At 38.0% G+C, this 16,014-nt stretch overlaps 1 protein-coding gene across 4 annotated transcripts in view; it reads right to left on the bottom strand.

The window, feature by feature from the left end:
- pappa2 (pappalysin 2) overlaps positions 1–16,014 on the bottom strand; it is a 62,808-nt gene that overhangs the window by 36,563 nt on the left and 10,231 nt on the right. For all 4 annotated transcript variants that reach the window (XR_011038876.1, XM_068341549.1, XM_068341548.1 and 1 more), the window contains exons 3-9: positions 15,131–15,358; positions 14,411–15,009; positions 6,791–6,939; positions 3,931–4,070; positions 2,931–3,084; positions 2,378–2,570; positions 1,252–1,385 (exon numbers count right to left, since the gene is read on the bottom strand). Coding sequence is in view for 3 of the 4 variants with exons in the window: in XM_068341549.1 (XP_068197650.1) it covers positions 1,252–1,385; positions 2,378–2,570; positions 2,931–3,084; positions 3,931–4,070; positions 6,791–6,939; positions 14,411–15,009; positions 15,131–15,358 (1,597 nt within the window). In the remaining variant the exon portion in view is untranslated. The remainder of the gene's footprint in view (positions 1–1,251; positions 1,386–2,377; positions 2,571–2,930; positions 3,085–3,930; positions 4,071–6,790; positions 6,940–14,410; positions 15,010–15,130; positions 15,359–16,014) is intronic.

Genomic DNA, 16,014 nt, shown 5'->3' with positions numbered 1-16,014 from the left:
GCTTTCCTTTTCCCCTGGACCCCATCCGTCGAGAGGCGAGGGGAGACTTACTGCATGGGCAAAAGTTAATCCTCCATATTAATATGCCCAGGCTTCCAATTAGCTGTCTTTCAGCATAAGGAAGCAGCAATTGGCATAGCACTGGCACTAGGGGTTGCTCTCAATAATGGGAAGAATTTTCTAATCCTAGTATTGTAGCCACCACCCGCCTTAAATCCAGACAGCCCTTGGACAATAAGGTACTACCCTGCCACAACCTGCTTGTGCCACTGAGTGCTTGAAGTTAGGTCAAAATCAAGCAGGTTTTAAATCCCAGCACCTGGCAAATTTGGTTATCACACTTTGAACATGCCAGCTCTTCTGAAATCCAGCTGGAATGTTAGAGCAATGTGTTCTGGTTTCAATCGAGACCCTCTGTCCATGGACAACCTTTGCAAGACTGTTGTCAACATTGGCATTGAGACTAGACTGCCTAAAGTGGGATTGTTACGTGAACATAATAACACATTTTTCTTAGAGGGGAAAAAGTTTGATGAGCCTAAACTACATGGCATAGGCTTGCACTTAAAAACTTCTTGTAAATCCACCATTAAGCTGCTATCACAAATCTCAGAGAGATGTCTGACCATATGGACAACCAAGAAAGAACTCTTTATCATGGGGAACTTTAAATCTAAGGTTGGGGCTGACTTTATGGCTAGGCCATCTGTCATTGGCCATCACAGCATTGGCAAGATAAACACGAAAGCCATTGGCTTGTAGAGCTCTGCTCTTTCCACAACCTCGTGGTGACCAACACCTTCTTCAAGAACAAGGAGAGTCATAAAGTTTACGATCCAATCCATTTCACCAGCTAGACCAGGAAAAGAAACCTGAATCACGTGCACAACACAAGAAGCAGCGCCGACTGCAACACCAACCACATTCTTGTTCACTCTGTCGTCGGACTTGTCTCACGTCAATAATTTTCATTATTCACTCTACATTACTCATGACTAATTCAAGAGTAAATAAAAATTAATTTGGAAAATTTAATTTCTGAAAAAAACCACCATGATTCCATGAAAATCTCAAAGTTTTGACATATTTTGTAGCTTTATATACATTTTCAAATACTCATTCACAAGGGATTCATTAGTATAATGAATACAAATTAATAAGCTGTGATTTAATTAAACTTTTCTTGATTAAAAAGACAAATATTCTTCCGTATTTTGGATGCACAAACATACAGAGTGATATCTGACTGACCGACGGCCTCCTCAGGAGTCCAGTAGCCTGACGTGTCACAGATTCGTGGTGACGTAGCCTCATGTGCATATTGATGGAAAATGCCATCTTTTTCACAGTCTCCACAGTTTACAGCAGACATATGCAAGGAAGAGCTGGAAGAAAAGGAAAAGACAGTGGATGATTTGAAAATATCATGCTTCCATCCGTCACAACAACTCAAATTATGTCTTTATTTTATCTTTGGCATGGTGGCATACTGGTTAACACTGTCGTATCAGAGCAAGGGGGTGACGGGATGATTCCCATCTGGTCTTTCTTTTCCCAACATCAAGAACATATTAATAACAATAAAATAATTTGTCCCATTGTGGTGATGCACTCAACCACATTACTTCATCGAACAGTTCATAGCATGATGACAATAATAAAGCTGCTGTTTTTCTTCTTCTAAACCGAGTGATATGGTTGCAGATGTCCCCCTACTACATCATTCTCCTTACAAAGTATTTTCTAGAATGTGGTTTGTTGGTTTTAGGCCACTGTAGAAAGGTGATTTTCCAACATGGCAGACTACTTGATTATAGACAATAACAAATATTACATTATTTTTGTACCAATAGATTATACACCGAACTCTTAGTATCTACAACAGTGATAAACTATCTTGCTGTTTTTCCTCTAACAGAACAAAGCAAAAAAGCTTTGATAGCTCAACATCAGGGTAGGCAGCAATTTAAAAAAACAAACATTTCACAGCGGTACATGCTTACCTTGCAAAGATTTATGTAATTTTAAAAGAATTCTATTAGACTAAGAACAACAACCTTCTTTCGGATAAAGTTTGAGAAAAAAACAGGTGTACATAATCCAAAATCCCTTAATCTCAAAAGAATAAATGACGAGCATACACTTAAACATTCCTTCGTATGCATCTGCAATACACTGTTGCCACTCATTGAAGGTACAGTCATTTTTTTATCCATTGCATGGTCTGAAAGTTGCTCTTTTTTGGCAATGAGACATTTAAAATTTAATATGTGTTTCAATATAACACTCCATTGGTAGAATCAAGAATATGGTAAGACTCTCATTAATAGAGATATACTGTACGTATTATTAAGATTATGAATCTATTCAGTAGTACCTCTGATAAAGTGGTCCACTCATGGGTGGCAGCCAGTAAATGGAGACAGAATCTGGAGTCTGGTCTGTGACAATAGGTGCAAGTGGGATGGGGGCAGGTTGTTGCTCCATCAGCCACTTCTGGTAGACCATGTCAAGATAACAGTGCATCCTGGCTACTTGGTTGGGTGTGAAATGGTTGGTGCAATTGTCATCTGATGTGGTGAAATGAAAGAGAAAAAGGCCAGGAATTCATCACAGATCAGGCTCAAACACTGCCTTTCTAACTTCAATGCTACCAGCATGGTTGAATTTGTTAAAACACGTGCATCCAATAGCAATGCCATTAATAAGACTTTGAGAATGCATGGAGAGAAAAAAGTCAATTGCAGGACAACAACCAGGTCTAATAGTTATTTTAAATATGTGAAACTATCGTTAAACTGTAGTAAAGATACAATACCATGTGGAATATTGAAATCCAGGTGATTTCAATGCAACAACTAGCTACTGCCACATTGATTACTGATTTGATTGATTATCAATGGGTATATTTTATGGCGCATTTACTGCACCTGTATAACTCATGTAGTTGCTGTAAGGTGTATCCTGGTAAGTGGTAACTCCACAGGAATCATTAACAGATCCAGGATCATGGCAGGCTTTGGATTTGGGTGTTGGTGCAGTGTCCACACACAGATCTCCTGTCTCCATGGATGGGGTCGTCTCCTGTATGTACACAAGATGGGAAGTCTAGCAAATTATATTGTAATGGTGAAAAACCCTATTCCATCATGCATATCTGCCCTGCATAATTTTTTTTTAAAATGAAATTGATTCATTTGAAGTTTCATTTGAAGTCCTCCTCCTCCTCTTCCTTCACACTAAATTTACATTACATTACATGCTACATGCTACAGTACAGTGGATCATCAACATCAACAGCTGGCTCTGGCTGTTGTTGGATGTGCTTAAAAAGCTTTTTGAAAGTTCATTGAACTTGTTGAAAGTTCATTGAACTTTTCTTCTTTTTCTCCTCAAGGATTAAATTATAAGGGGCAAAATCTTACCCTGCGTAAATTAAACTGAATTTAAAACAATCACATAAATACCTCCTGTGAAGGTACAGAAGCATCTAGGAGAGGAGGCTGTGGAGTTTTTAACCAGATTGTTCAACAGAATTCTAGCAGCTGAGAAGACGCCCGAGGAATGCAGGAAGTCTGTGATTGTACCCATTTTTAAGATCAAGAGTGATGTGCACAGTTGTGGGGAAATATAGACATATAAAGTTGATGAGTCACAAATTGAAGCTGTGGTAGAGGCTAGACTCAGGACAGAAGTGAATATTTGCAAGCAACAATATCGTTACATGCTGAGGGAACAGTACTTTTGTATTTAGAGTACTAACGGTATTTAAATGATTTCAAATGGCAATTATAGATTCAATTTTAGAATTGTAAACAATTCAACTTACAAACAACCTCTTAGAACCAATTTCGTTCGTTGAATGAGGACTATCTGTGTGTAATTTTTTTTTTTTAAATTAAACAAGTCAAAAATAGAAAATTGTCTTGCCTGACATGGGTCATCACAGGATTCCCGCTCGCTCACCCCCTTGAAAACATGGTACAGTCCAAAAATGTGGCCCATCTCATGGATCATGGTGTTCAGATGGCCAGGGATACCAAAGTACGATGGGTTCAGAACCATTCCCCCTGAAAACACAAGTTATTGTTCATTTTGACATCATCATATTTTCATGGCATGATATTGTTAGGAAAACTTTCCTTCGATTAGACAACAAATAAGAGCAGATTCAGCTTCTTCTTCTAACCTTGTTCAGGTGTACAGAGAATGTGTTTTTTTTCACATGATTTTGCAACACAAAAGAAATCACAGACAAATGAAAGGTACTCTAACCAGCTGGGGTTAGAGTACCTTTTAAGAGGAAATAAAGAAGAGAAAATTTTGAATTTGAATTGTATTCTTATGTAAAAAAGTACATACATTAAATTAACATCATCTTAATTTGTCAATAAACACATTAGTAAATAAATATAAAATGGGAAGAGTATATGTAATATTACAACTATTTCAATTTTAATATCACATATAATAATATTAATTCTGATGCCTTCAGACAGTCTCAGTGACTATATAGTGCAAATAGTGAAGGACTTCTCTGTTACCTCAGAAGGGCGTCTGAGCTGACTGATGGCTCTTTTACTTTCACGTTTTCAGCTGCCTTGCTAAGAACTTACTATTCTTTTCTCCAAATTTAAATTATTTTTGATTGGATTTTTAGTCGGAGTTTATGCTTGGTATGTATTATTATATTTTACCTGTTCATTTATAAGTATTGTATTTGTAATCATCTGAAGTTCTCTGATCATTTTTTCAAGAGTTTGAATTTCATTTCACAGAGACAAGAACAGACCTGGCAGTTAAAGATTTTCTGATTAGAAATTAGCTATAAAACACTAAACGACATCCAGATGACTTGTTTTTAACCAGAAGCAGATGCTGAGCAGCTGAAACGGATGTCATGAAGGAGACATTCAGTAGACAACAAAATTAATTTGCTTTATTTGAAGCTCTCTACTAAATTCAACTAATAGCTTCCTTGAATACAGAACAGTTTGCCTCACAGTTTATTAGAACCAAAGCTATAACGGCATAAGCTGGAGTTCATTACCCGTCTGCACACCATCAACACACTGAAAAGCTGGGAAGTCTAGTTTTGATATTTGACATCTTTTTCCAATGTGTGCACTGTTTTTCCCACAATAACGTCTGTATGTTCAACTTTAATGTGGATTGTCAGGGGGAAATAAAAGTAATACAACAAAAATATTTTTAAAACTTAGAAATCTCCATAGGAAATTCATTTACTTGACAAAGACCAGGGAAAGGAATGTAAAAGATAACAAGGACTGCTGGGGTTTATTCCTTAAAACCAATAGTGTTTATTTGCTTTCATCTGATGAATTCTTCTTTCTGCTTTGATCATGTAATTAATCTTAATTTATGGATATTCATTCATTCATTCATCTTCTTATCCGCTTCATCCACTTTTGCGAGTCACAGGGTTTGCTGGAGCCTATTCCTGTTAATTTACAGACAAGAGACGGGGGACACTCCAAGGGTGATGCCGGTACACTGCAGAGCTACACGATTGGCAAACAACCACTCAGGCATACACTCACACCTACTGGCAATTTGAAACGATCAATACAACTGAAGTGCGTGTTTTTGGAGGTGGGAGGAAGCCAAAGAACCCCGAGAGAACCCACACAGACACAGGGAGAACACACAAACTCTGCAGAGAAAGGACTCAAACTTCAAGCCTTCTACCTGTGAGGTGAGAGCGGAACCCTCTGCGCCACCATGCCGCCAATGTATTGCATGGGTGCTGTTTTCTGTTCAGATTGTCTTAGTGAGACTAGATAGTCCTTGTTTTCCCTTTTGATTTAGCCAGTGTGGGCATTTCAACGTACAGTGAGACGTTCTTTTGACCTTCTTTCATATATGCTGACTCACTACAGTCATATTTTTCTTTCTGACAGTTGCATGTATAAAACAGATTTTGAATATAAATATCTGTGGATTGATGTTAGTCTGTTTCCATTATCAAAATGTGAAAGAATCTTGAGACCATTTCAGCAGGTTTCTTCTTCTCAGTTTGGGTTTTAACATGTCCAGGAAGATTAAAATTGTGAAATTTAGTCACAATCTCCACGTCTGTCAAATTATAGTGATGAAAATATGTGAATATTTTGTACTATGATGTCAGAGGGATATTGACTTTAAAATGTCACCATCTTTTTAGACACGAGTGCTGGGATATGTCTATGAAGTGGTTCTATATTCATTATAGGGACATGCCTACTATGTGTGAAGTATTCCACTGATATATTTTCATTAAAAGATAAATGCCAGATGCAGTCCATGTGACTTTTGAATCCACTCAGTAGTTTGGACCAGCCAAAGAAGAAATAAAAAAAAACACAAAAAAAACAAATGCACAAATAAAGAACAGTTGGCAACTGGGCATTGGTGGTAACAACAGAATCGAGCCCACCCTGCCATTTGTTTGTTTGGTTTTTGTTAGGTTGATTAGTCTTTTCCAGTGGAAAATGGTCTAATGGCTGGAAGAGGAAGTAGGCAACGTGCCGGGAAAATCTCTACCAGCTCATTAGATTATGGGCAAAGAAGACAACAGAAGAAATGAACGGAAGGGTAAAATAACAACACAAGAAAGAGGCATAATAAAAGTAGAAGAAGGTAAAAAAAACAGAAACAAATCAGATGAAAAACTGGGTATATTTTTAAAGACCATTGACAACACAATACATAAATGAATACAGACAGAAGCACGAGGCATGGAAAGATGATATTTAAATACAATGCCCACAGTTTCATTTAATTCTCTCACCTTGATAAGTAAGAGCCTCCTTCGCCCAAGGCCAGGTTGCGGCTCCCGCCAGTTCTTCATGCACAGAGTTGCTGGCAAAGAAAACATTAAGTGTGTCACTGCCACTCAGATGCAGCTTCTCCTTTAGTTCTTTCACACTCATATAGGCCCTGCAGGATTGGAAAAAGAGAATCCAGAGAAACATTAGAAGACCCTTTGGACCTTAACAGGGCTTGAACATACCAGTCTAATAAAGTTTAAACAGGTTTTGCAGACCTCGACAGGAATTACATATTTGATTTGTTTTGTCAATCTCTTGCTTTTCAAAATAAAATGAGCTACATGCAGTGACTATGTACAGTAGTACCTTGGCATAAGAGCTACTCGACATACACGTTTTTTGAGATACAAGCCGTTGCTCAGTCCATATTTTTGTTTGCAATACAAGCTGAAATCTGAGTTACGAGCTGTGCTCTGGGACACCACCGCTAGATGAACGATGGATATAGATCAGCTAAGACTGCGTATCATTCTTTTCCTGTTGTCTGTGAATTAGAAACAGATCATGAATGCTTGTGACGTCTTGCATGTCTTTTCATATTTTACCGTTGTTTAAATTAAGAAAACTAAGGGAATAAAAAACAAAAATATCCTTCATCCACAATTTACAAATTCTTCCTAAGTCAGCCGGAAAATTCACAAACAAGGCAAGACACCTGAGGTTCTGCATGCTTCTGTTGGTAGCTACCAGTATTCATAGAGTTCAAATTACTTCACCATCAAACCACAGTTTATTCTGACAGAAATTGTTACATGACCGACACAGTCATAGTCCATCTGCACTGGTATTGCCAATTATGTGAATTATGTGAAGTTATCGAGATTGTGGGCATCTATTTTTATTGCACCTGTAATATTTTGAATGGTTTATAGTAGGTGTTTATATATTCAAACCATTGGTAAACTCTAAAGTAAAATAAAGTTGGTACTTCCTGCAGACAGAAAACAAGCAGTGATATTTGCAACAATGCTAAATTGTGTTGGAGCTAGAATAAATCTCACATTTTCAAAGCATACTTTACAAACTATTCTTCTAAGCACAGGTGGTTATTTGGACCATCTTATTGGGAGATGATAGTGTGTTTCATCTATCAACATATAGCGCTGTCTGTGTGAAGTGTCTTCCAAATCATATTTGTTTGAATTTGACAGTATACGTCAAACCACCCCCCCCCCAACATTTTCCCCGCCACTACCAGTCCAACATCCTGTCTGTGTGTGTGTGTGTGTGTGTGTGTGTGTGTGTGTGTGTGTGTGTGTGTGTGTGTGTGTGTGTGTGTGTGTGTGTGTGTGTGTGTGTGTGTGTGTGTGATTAATTGCCCAGAAGGCACTTTGATTTAAGGTGCTGACTTTGTTTTCTTTGCTTGCAGTGATGTCACATGTAATTTTTCTTCTATGCTTTCTTAGCTGGGAGGCTTTGGCCTCATATCTACCTTCCTAACTGTGAGAGTCCTGGAGTGGGGTCTCAGTGACTGGCCAACATTCACATGCCAGGCTTTTAGCTTAGCCTCCTAGGTCTGTCTGAAGTTTGATGGAAAAATGTTATATGTCCGTGTGTTTTCAACTCATCTGTGTAATGTCACAGAAATAAGTACTCCACACTGTCAGAATCTTCCTAAATGCATTAGTATAACTCGTTAAATTCATGTCACTGTGATCGTTACATATATTTAATTCTTTCAGTCATAATGTTGGTTGTACCTCACACACTCTTTGTATTTTTCATTAGTTATAACATCATGGATCATTGTTTCAGGGGGTTTTTCAAGTTGTTTGTGATAAAAATTAATTTCAAATGTGGATATATGTTTATTTCCACTACTAAACAATCACTTAAATTGTATTGCAATTATTTTTTGTTTCATTTTGGAAAAATTAATAAAGAAATAGTAAAAAATTATTAATGATTAGGGTGTAACTTGTTAATTTTAGTCAATATTACTTAAGCATGCTCTAATCGTGAAAGGTTTGACAGTGCTTTCATCATAAATACAATCTATATTATCGCTCAATAAAAACAATACAGCTCAAAATATTCAAACAACCTGATGGAATAGTGCCTCTCAGAAAATATCTGAATGAAATATGAAAGTAGTAATCATCTGACATACTCGCCCATTAATGTAGTATAATGCGAGGCACTTCACATCTTATTTGGTCTAAAGGTATTGCTCAACAGCCAAGAGCCATGCAGGTGTGTAATCCCGCTTTAATGAAATCCCTCTCAGTGCATGTTTTGTACTGTAAATAGGAAAATGTTTCCTCGGGCACGTTGCCTGACTAAATGAGGTCTAAGATGCTTCAGGGAAACCCTCCTCTTGCTCTATTACCAGGGTTCAAATGAGGCTGCAGGCAAAATCCATCCCTTCACTGCGCAATTACAAGTGGCAGAAAGTTGACCACTCAAGAACTGAATTTTCAACCACAATGGAGTTCTATGGCCAATATGGCAAAAGATAAATGACTCTGAATGTTTGAAGTGAAAGCCTAGGTTGTGGATGAACAAAATTACCATTTATGGAGAATTCGAACACTGAATGATTCAGCAACAAATTCAGCGTAACCACTGTCTCCATGTTTAACTCTACATATAAGCTTACTTTGAATATTATTGTTGACAGGCCAGTTACTTTGAGCCTACAAACATCACAAGATGTAAAATTCAGAAAACTTTCCAACAATATTTGAAATTTATGTCCATGGGGAATTCATTTACCTTTTTTTATCATGTTGAAATAAATTTACATACAAAGCACATCCAATTCCAGAACACAATAGCAGTCACCTTTGGATATAACATTTCTAATTTGGGGAGGTATGCATCAATGTGGTCAGTGCCGACGCCATTTCCTGACCAAATGTGAACTGAACATTAACTGCAGGAAATCAACATATAAAAGTATTGCCACCAAAAAGACAAAGGTTTTTTTTTCTTTTTTTTCTTTTTCAAACATGGTGTTTGCTGACACTACCATGACTAAAAACTAACCATGATAGTTGGACTGGCATTATATGAAAGATATGAATACAATAAAAAAAATGTTAAGTAAAAGGAAGTTCTGAAAAAAAAAAGAATTCCATGACACATGCACCTTTCATCTAGAGTTTCTTATTAATCCATTAAGAAGTTCATCTGTAGTTTACAAAACAGACCAAAAAGCCTTTTCATGCAAAAAAACTGGGAAAACATTCCTGACTGCCTGTTTAACTACAGCCTCTCCAATTTTGTTAGGCTATACTTTTCTACATCCCCAACACTTTCATGTTCCATATAAGAAAAAAGATACTTGGTGGTTGATGTAGAGCTATTTTTATAATAATCTTTATATTATAATTCCATATCATTTCAAGTAGAATTTATCTGGAGAAGAAATGTGAGAATCATGAACATGTTAAGGAAAAAACCATTTTAAAAAACTGGGTTTATTCCTTCGGGTAGTTGCCTAGAGCACATTTCACCCAACTGAACTGTCCAGGATTAACCAATCCATAATTTTTGAAAAAATGATAATGTGTCTCTACATAATCATTCCATTGCTCCCTTTCCACTATTACCACTCTATCCATGTTTTCCCATCCCGTTCTGTATTCTTTATTGTAATACCAGAATGTGCAGCATATCTGGTCATCGCACTAGAATGGGTTCTTGACAACAAATTTGTGTTGTGACAACTTCTGGCTTCTGAAAACTTTGGCTCTGTACGGCAGCAGCAGCTGCACACATAGAGTCCCGCAGTCTGCATGTCAGGCCAAGACCTCAGACAGAAAGGGACGACAAATATCAGAAACCCAGATCCTAAGCATAAAAATGGTGCAGGGCTCTAAAGGCGCCAGCAAAATGTCATCTTCACATTAATCCTCTCTCTGCCTGAGAATGTCGGGATCTAGGCATGTTGAAGCACTCACGCACATCAGCATTTTCAACAAGCTGGGGTTACGACCTTTCCAGGAGACCTCCATAACTGGTACGCCATTGGAACTGGTTTTAAGACGTTCATGTGTCCTTAGCTGAGGGTCAGAAACTTATACTGTGGCAACATTCACTCTAGGACTTACATCACCATGTATAAATACATGACTGTTTTAACTTGTGCAACAGAGGTTTCATCATCCGTTATTGTCACCTGTCTGTTTTGGGGTTTGGGGTTGCTTTTATGATTGCAAGATGACACAGAAAATACAACATTAATTATTCCAAAACTTGGTGAAAAGATCAGATTTTAGTGCCGATCCAGACAAAGGCAGGATTCAAGATTTTCTTTCACTTTATTTAACAGTTCCTTAATTCAGTAAAAGCAATCTGTTTTTTTCCACAGATCATCTGTGGAAAAAAGCCGACTCCTTCAACCCCATCAACTGCTCCTAATGCCATGAACAAGCATCGACCACCACACCTAAATGTAAACCAAAGGTAAGGTGAGTGTCCAACAGAATCTCGGGCCCCTGCCACACAAACACTGATACCTTTAAAAATGGAGATTTTTCAATGTGTGGCCTATCGCCCACACATTATCTGTGATCTCGGTGCTTGAAAATTGATATTTTTAAAAACAAATTCCTTAGTAAGGACTTTTAAAAACACATTTTGTGCATATGCGTGTCGACAGAATAAACACAGTTTTTGGCTGTTCTGTAAGCAGCTTTAACTGGAAACATCTGTCACACACCAAAAATAGCAAACCTATAAGCAAAGCACCACTTTGATCTTAGATGTGACTTTACTTTTGTTGACTGCATGGAATTTGCGATATGATAGTGGTGTTGGGAATTTCTATTTAATTATGGAAACACAGTAACCACAAAATGCATCTTCTTACATAGACATAGATACCACAACACTTAGTCCTTGTCAACCACATAATTTTTTAAACATAGAAGTACAGAGCACGCACAACACATAGATAACTGATACACGAGAGGCTGAGTCAGGCTGCTGAGGAGCTCGTCCCTCAAGGAGGACCTATGGCAGACACCATCAATATCATGGTCAATGAACATTCTGATGGTGAGTCTCATCCCTCAAGGAGAATCGACCCAGACACCATAAAAATCATGGTCAATGAATATTCTCATGATGAGCTCATCCTTCAAGGAGAGTCTAACCCAAACACTATAAAGATCATGTTCAACAAACGTTCGGGGCTCTTCTCCAGAGGTTCTTTGCTGCATCTGCTGAAGAGCCCAGCGCTGTACCAACGCTCCTCACCAACTTGTAAACTGTTGAGTTTAAACCTTTTTTGGAATACAATTTGTCTCATCATTGCAGATACACCTCTCAACCGAGCAAAAGAAACGCAGAGGGTTTTGTTCAGAGCAAAACCCTAACAGCGGTGATGACTCTTTGTTGAGTTCAGAGGAGTACTGCTCCAAGAAAACAGCAGTTATGTCCATGCCTTTTGACTGCAACGGCTTCCAGTACACATTTTTGTGAGCTTTACTTTGAGTTAAATTATGACACTGAGCAGCAACTATACTTCATCTGTCCTCAGGGAGTCGTTGTGGTCCCAGAGTGTCACCAAGGTTTCCCAAAAAAAGAACAAACAGGTTTTAATGTCCTACCCAGACTTCTGGTTGGGTCCCATATGACTGTATGGGTTCAAATTATAACGCCATCTGGTGGTGTGGTAAGCTCTTCACAGTTTCATCCACAGTGTAGATGGTGATAGTTTTCATGCAAATGCTAATGTTGATGCAATTTTTTTTTAAATAGGAGTGGAAAAGATGTTCATATTCTTGTAGCAGGGGCCTCGATTACTCTCACAATAAGAAACACAAATGTGTTTCTATAGATCATATGAATTTAGAGCATTGCTACAGCATTCCTCTGCAACATGTGCAATTGTAATGGTTCAGTACATTAGTCATGGTTTAATGCAAGTATGTGATGTTGTCTTTCATACATTTTTAAGGAGATTACTGAACGTAGCTTCTGGGTTTAAGGCTGAGTCTAAAAATACGATATTTTCAATTTTTAATTCTGTAGAAATCAAATACTTTTTGTAATCCTATTTTGTTACTAATACAAAAATTAACATGCAATTTTTAGTCAGTAACTGATTTTAGTTAAAAGTAATCTAACCAAAAAAAATGAAGCAGTTGGTTGTTTTGTTTGGTTAGGTGTTTGCTGGGTCAGGTGATGGCTCTGATAGATGTTTTGCAGAATTACGCAAAAGCTTCTCTTCCCTGAAACAACTATACGAAGTGGCCTGGAGAGAGATTATGAAATTTGGTGCAATTAAAATGATGAAAATGAGTACTATACCAACTTTTCCAATTTTTTAATTTCCATTATGATTTTCTATGTTTTGATGTTATTGTCTATTTTATCAACCACTTAAACTTTTATTGATGATTGAAGCCTGTTAGAAATGGAAAAATTTAAAATTTTGTGTATTCAGAAACTTAACTTTCTTTGGTATTCTGTTGACTGAAGACATCAAGTTCAAAATCTATCATTTTAAAAAGCTTAAATTACCATGTTCTGTTTTCCAGTAGATCGTGTGGTTACAATTTGGACAAAGCATTGGGCATTGAAAACCTTGGGCCAGCGACTTCATGGTGAGACATCGTGCAAGTTATTTGGAACTCTGCATGAAGCTATCCATCAAACAGAATGGAAGGCAGCAGGCTGCCCCTTGAGTTGTTTAGTAAAAATAAGTGTGTACTTTGGCCCCTTAACCTGCCATCTCCACTAAAGAGCTCTCTCAAAAAACCACTGGTGAAAGTGAGAGTAACAACTTGTGCATGCAGCATCATTTATCTTGAGGGCAAAGAACCTGGAATTTGTGCTTAATAAAATGTTATGTACTTAATTCAGGACAGCGGCTACCATGTCCACTGCACTGTCCCACTGCCTAGTGGTATTTTTAGTGACTACATGACTACTGGGGTACACATGCGGTTCATTCATATCTGCAGATCACCGCTGATGCACAAATACATTGTACATGACTTCTGATGTATTTGTGCAGCAGCAGTGATCTGCTGCGCCGGGTTATTTGAAACCCGGCGTTTTCAAATAACTTTGTACAAGTTATTTGAGCAACCCTTATGGGCTGCATATGTATGTTTTTAGCTATTTATTTTAGCCTGTTTAAGTTTAGTTATTTGTCACATACAGGAGGCATGCCATGTGTCATCCTTTAAAATGCCTCTCTGTGTATGTAATCTGAAAAACAGTATGTTTCTTGTTTATATGATCAGATTATCTCATTACATTAACGTTTTCTCTTCCACTTTCGCCTGCTTTGCTTTGGTAACCATCGTGTCTCTATAGAATAGAAAATAACTTAATTTGGCCTGTGAAAGTCTTACTACTTTTCTGTCTTCAGCTGTATGGTATTTACTGTTTAACAGGGACCAACAAGGAGTCATTATCACCACTGATTGGAAGCATTCTAGATGCGTGGGGTTTGGTCAAGGATTGGCATTGGTTGTCATTTTATATGGGATAAATGAATGTCTGTGTCCGTGGGAAATAATACAGAACTCTGGTGTTGCTTTGCACATGTCATCTGATAGAAGATGTTGGTGAATCAAGTTTGACTGTAGTGAGCATCGCATCACTGTGGTCTGCCTTACCTGTCGGGGGACTCGGGATCAAAGCAGGTCCTCTGTACATCTGTGACTTCGGTGTCACAGCAATCTCCATCATCATAATCATAGTGTATACTGTTGCACTCCATGTTACAAACTCCATCTTGTCTCTTCCAGTTGTAGCAGTGCCCCAGCCTGAGGCAGTCCCCTCCATCATGGCCTGTCCTTGGGTGGTCACATTCAGGGTCACATTGTCGGTTCCCAATCTTCCCAATTCGACAATTGCTAAGGATAAACTGTTCTCGAAGACTGGAGTTTTTCACAGTATGCAATATCAGTTCCAATGTGATATTGTAAGGGCGAAAAGCCTCAGTGAGAGCCTGATGTTGGAGCTGGATCTGGGCTTCAGTCACAGTGGGGTTTCCACCATCATCATTGGAAAGGTTGACAATTCGGTACCGAACTCGCTTGTGTCCACGAAGCTGCCAGTTGTTGTTGTAGCCAAAGATTATATCAGTGTTATCACAGGATGTCAGTCCACAGGGTGATGGAAGGAAGGCGGAGACAATTTCTTGTTCAGGATGAGGGGAGGCGATGATGTGTGGATGGAGCCAAGCTTTGTTTGGAGTCCATACCTGCTCCACCTCCAAGAAAAATATCAAACAATATTTGAAAAAACTTCAATAATATTTCATCATATATCCAATTTCACATAGCAATTTCATTAGAGTGTAACACTGAAAGTGCAAAGATTAAATCAGTTACATTGGTGAAGTCTGCCCACATCGACAATAGTGGCTTGTTTTTGTCTCTTTGAACCGGCCACCTCAGTAGGTCATCATGAGGACGGGCATAGTCCCACAACACCAGACCACCAATATGACCCCTGAAGCTATGACCATGATCTGATTGGTTACTTCCAAGGAAAAGGGTTCTGCACATCTTCATGAAGGGACTGTAGAGATTTCCAGACTGGAGACTGCTCTCTCCCACCTGAGAATAAAGAAAAATGACAAAAATCCCTCCATATTCATCTTATGGACATAAATGATTAATTGTTTGTTCTATTTTCCAAATTTCATTAAAATATACAAAAGAGTAATTAGCAGTCAAGACGTCAGATTTTACAGCTGCTAATGTTAAGGCAGTAGCAACTGAGAATCTGTCCTGTTGAATAAGAAATAAATGAACCAATGCACATTAACCATTTTAGCTGGATTTGTCTCGGGATAAACAAATGTATCTGCTTGCATATCAAAATTAATATGTATTGATGTACAACAGACCAGTTGCACAAACATAGTCTGTAATATACTGAAGATGGGCCTTGTAGAACCAAGCACAGTTTGATCAACAACGCCATTCACCCACCCACCCAAAATTCTGAATGATAAAAAAAACAAGCAGTATAATTATGGCATTAAAGGTTTGTTTGTTTTTTTAAATGAAGACGTTAACCTGACCATTTTTTTCAACATACCTTTTTTTTTTTTATTCCCAATTTTGTACAAGACGATTTCTATTCATACAACGCGGAAAACACAAAATTTGTACAAATAAGTTATCAGAGAACAGCTGGTGTTCAGCTGTTGAGAATCTGGAACCTTCACACACGGTTGATTCAAATGTTTTCCCCAAGGAGTGCTTTT

The sequence above is a fragment of the Antennarius striatus genome, chromosome 18 (assembly GCF_040054535.1).
Source record: "Antennarius striatus isolate MH-2024 chromosome 18, ASM4005453v1, whole genome shotgun sequence".
NCBI classification, from domain to species: Eukaryota; Metazoa; Chordata; class Actinopteri; order Lophiiformes; family Antennariidae; genus Antennarius; species Antennarius striatus.
Note: the sequence above shows the minus strand (reverse complement) of the source record. Positions and strands in the feature narration are given on the sequence as shown.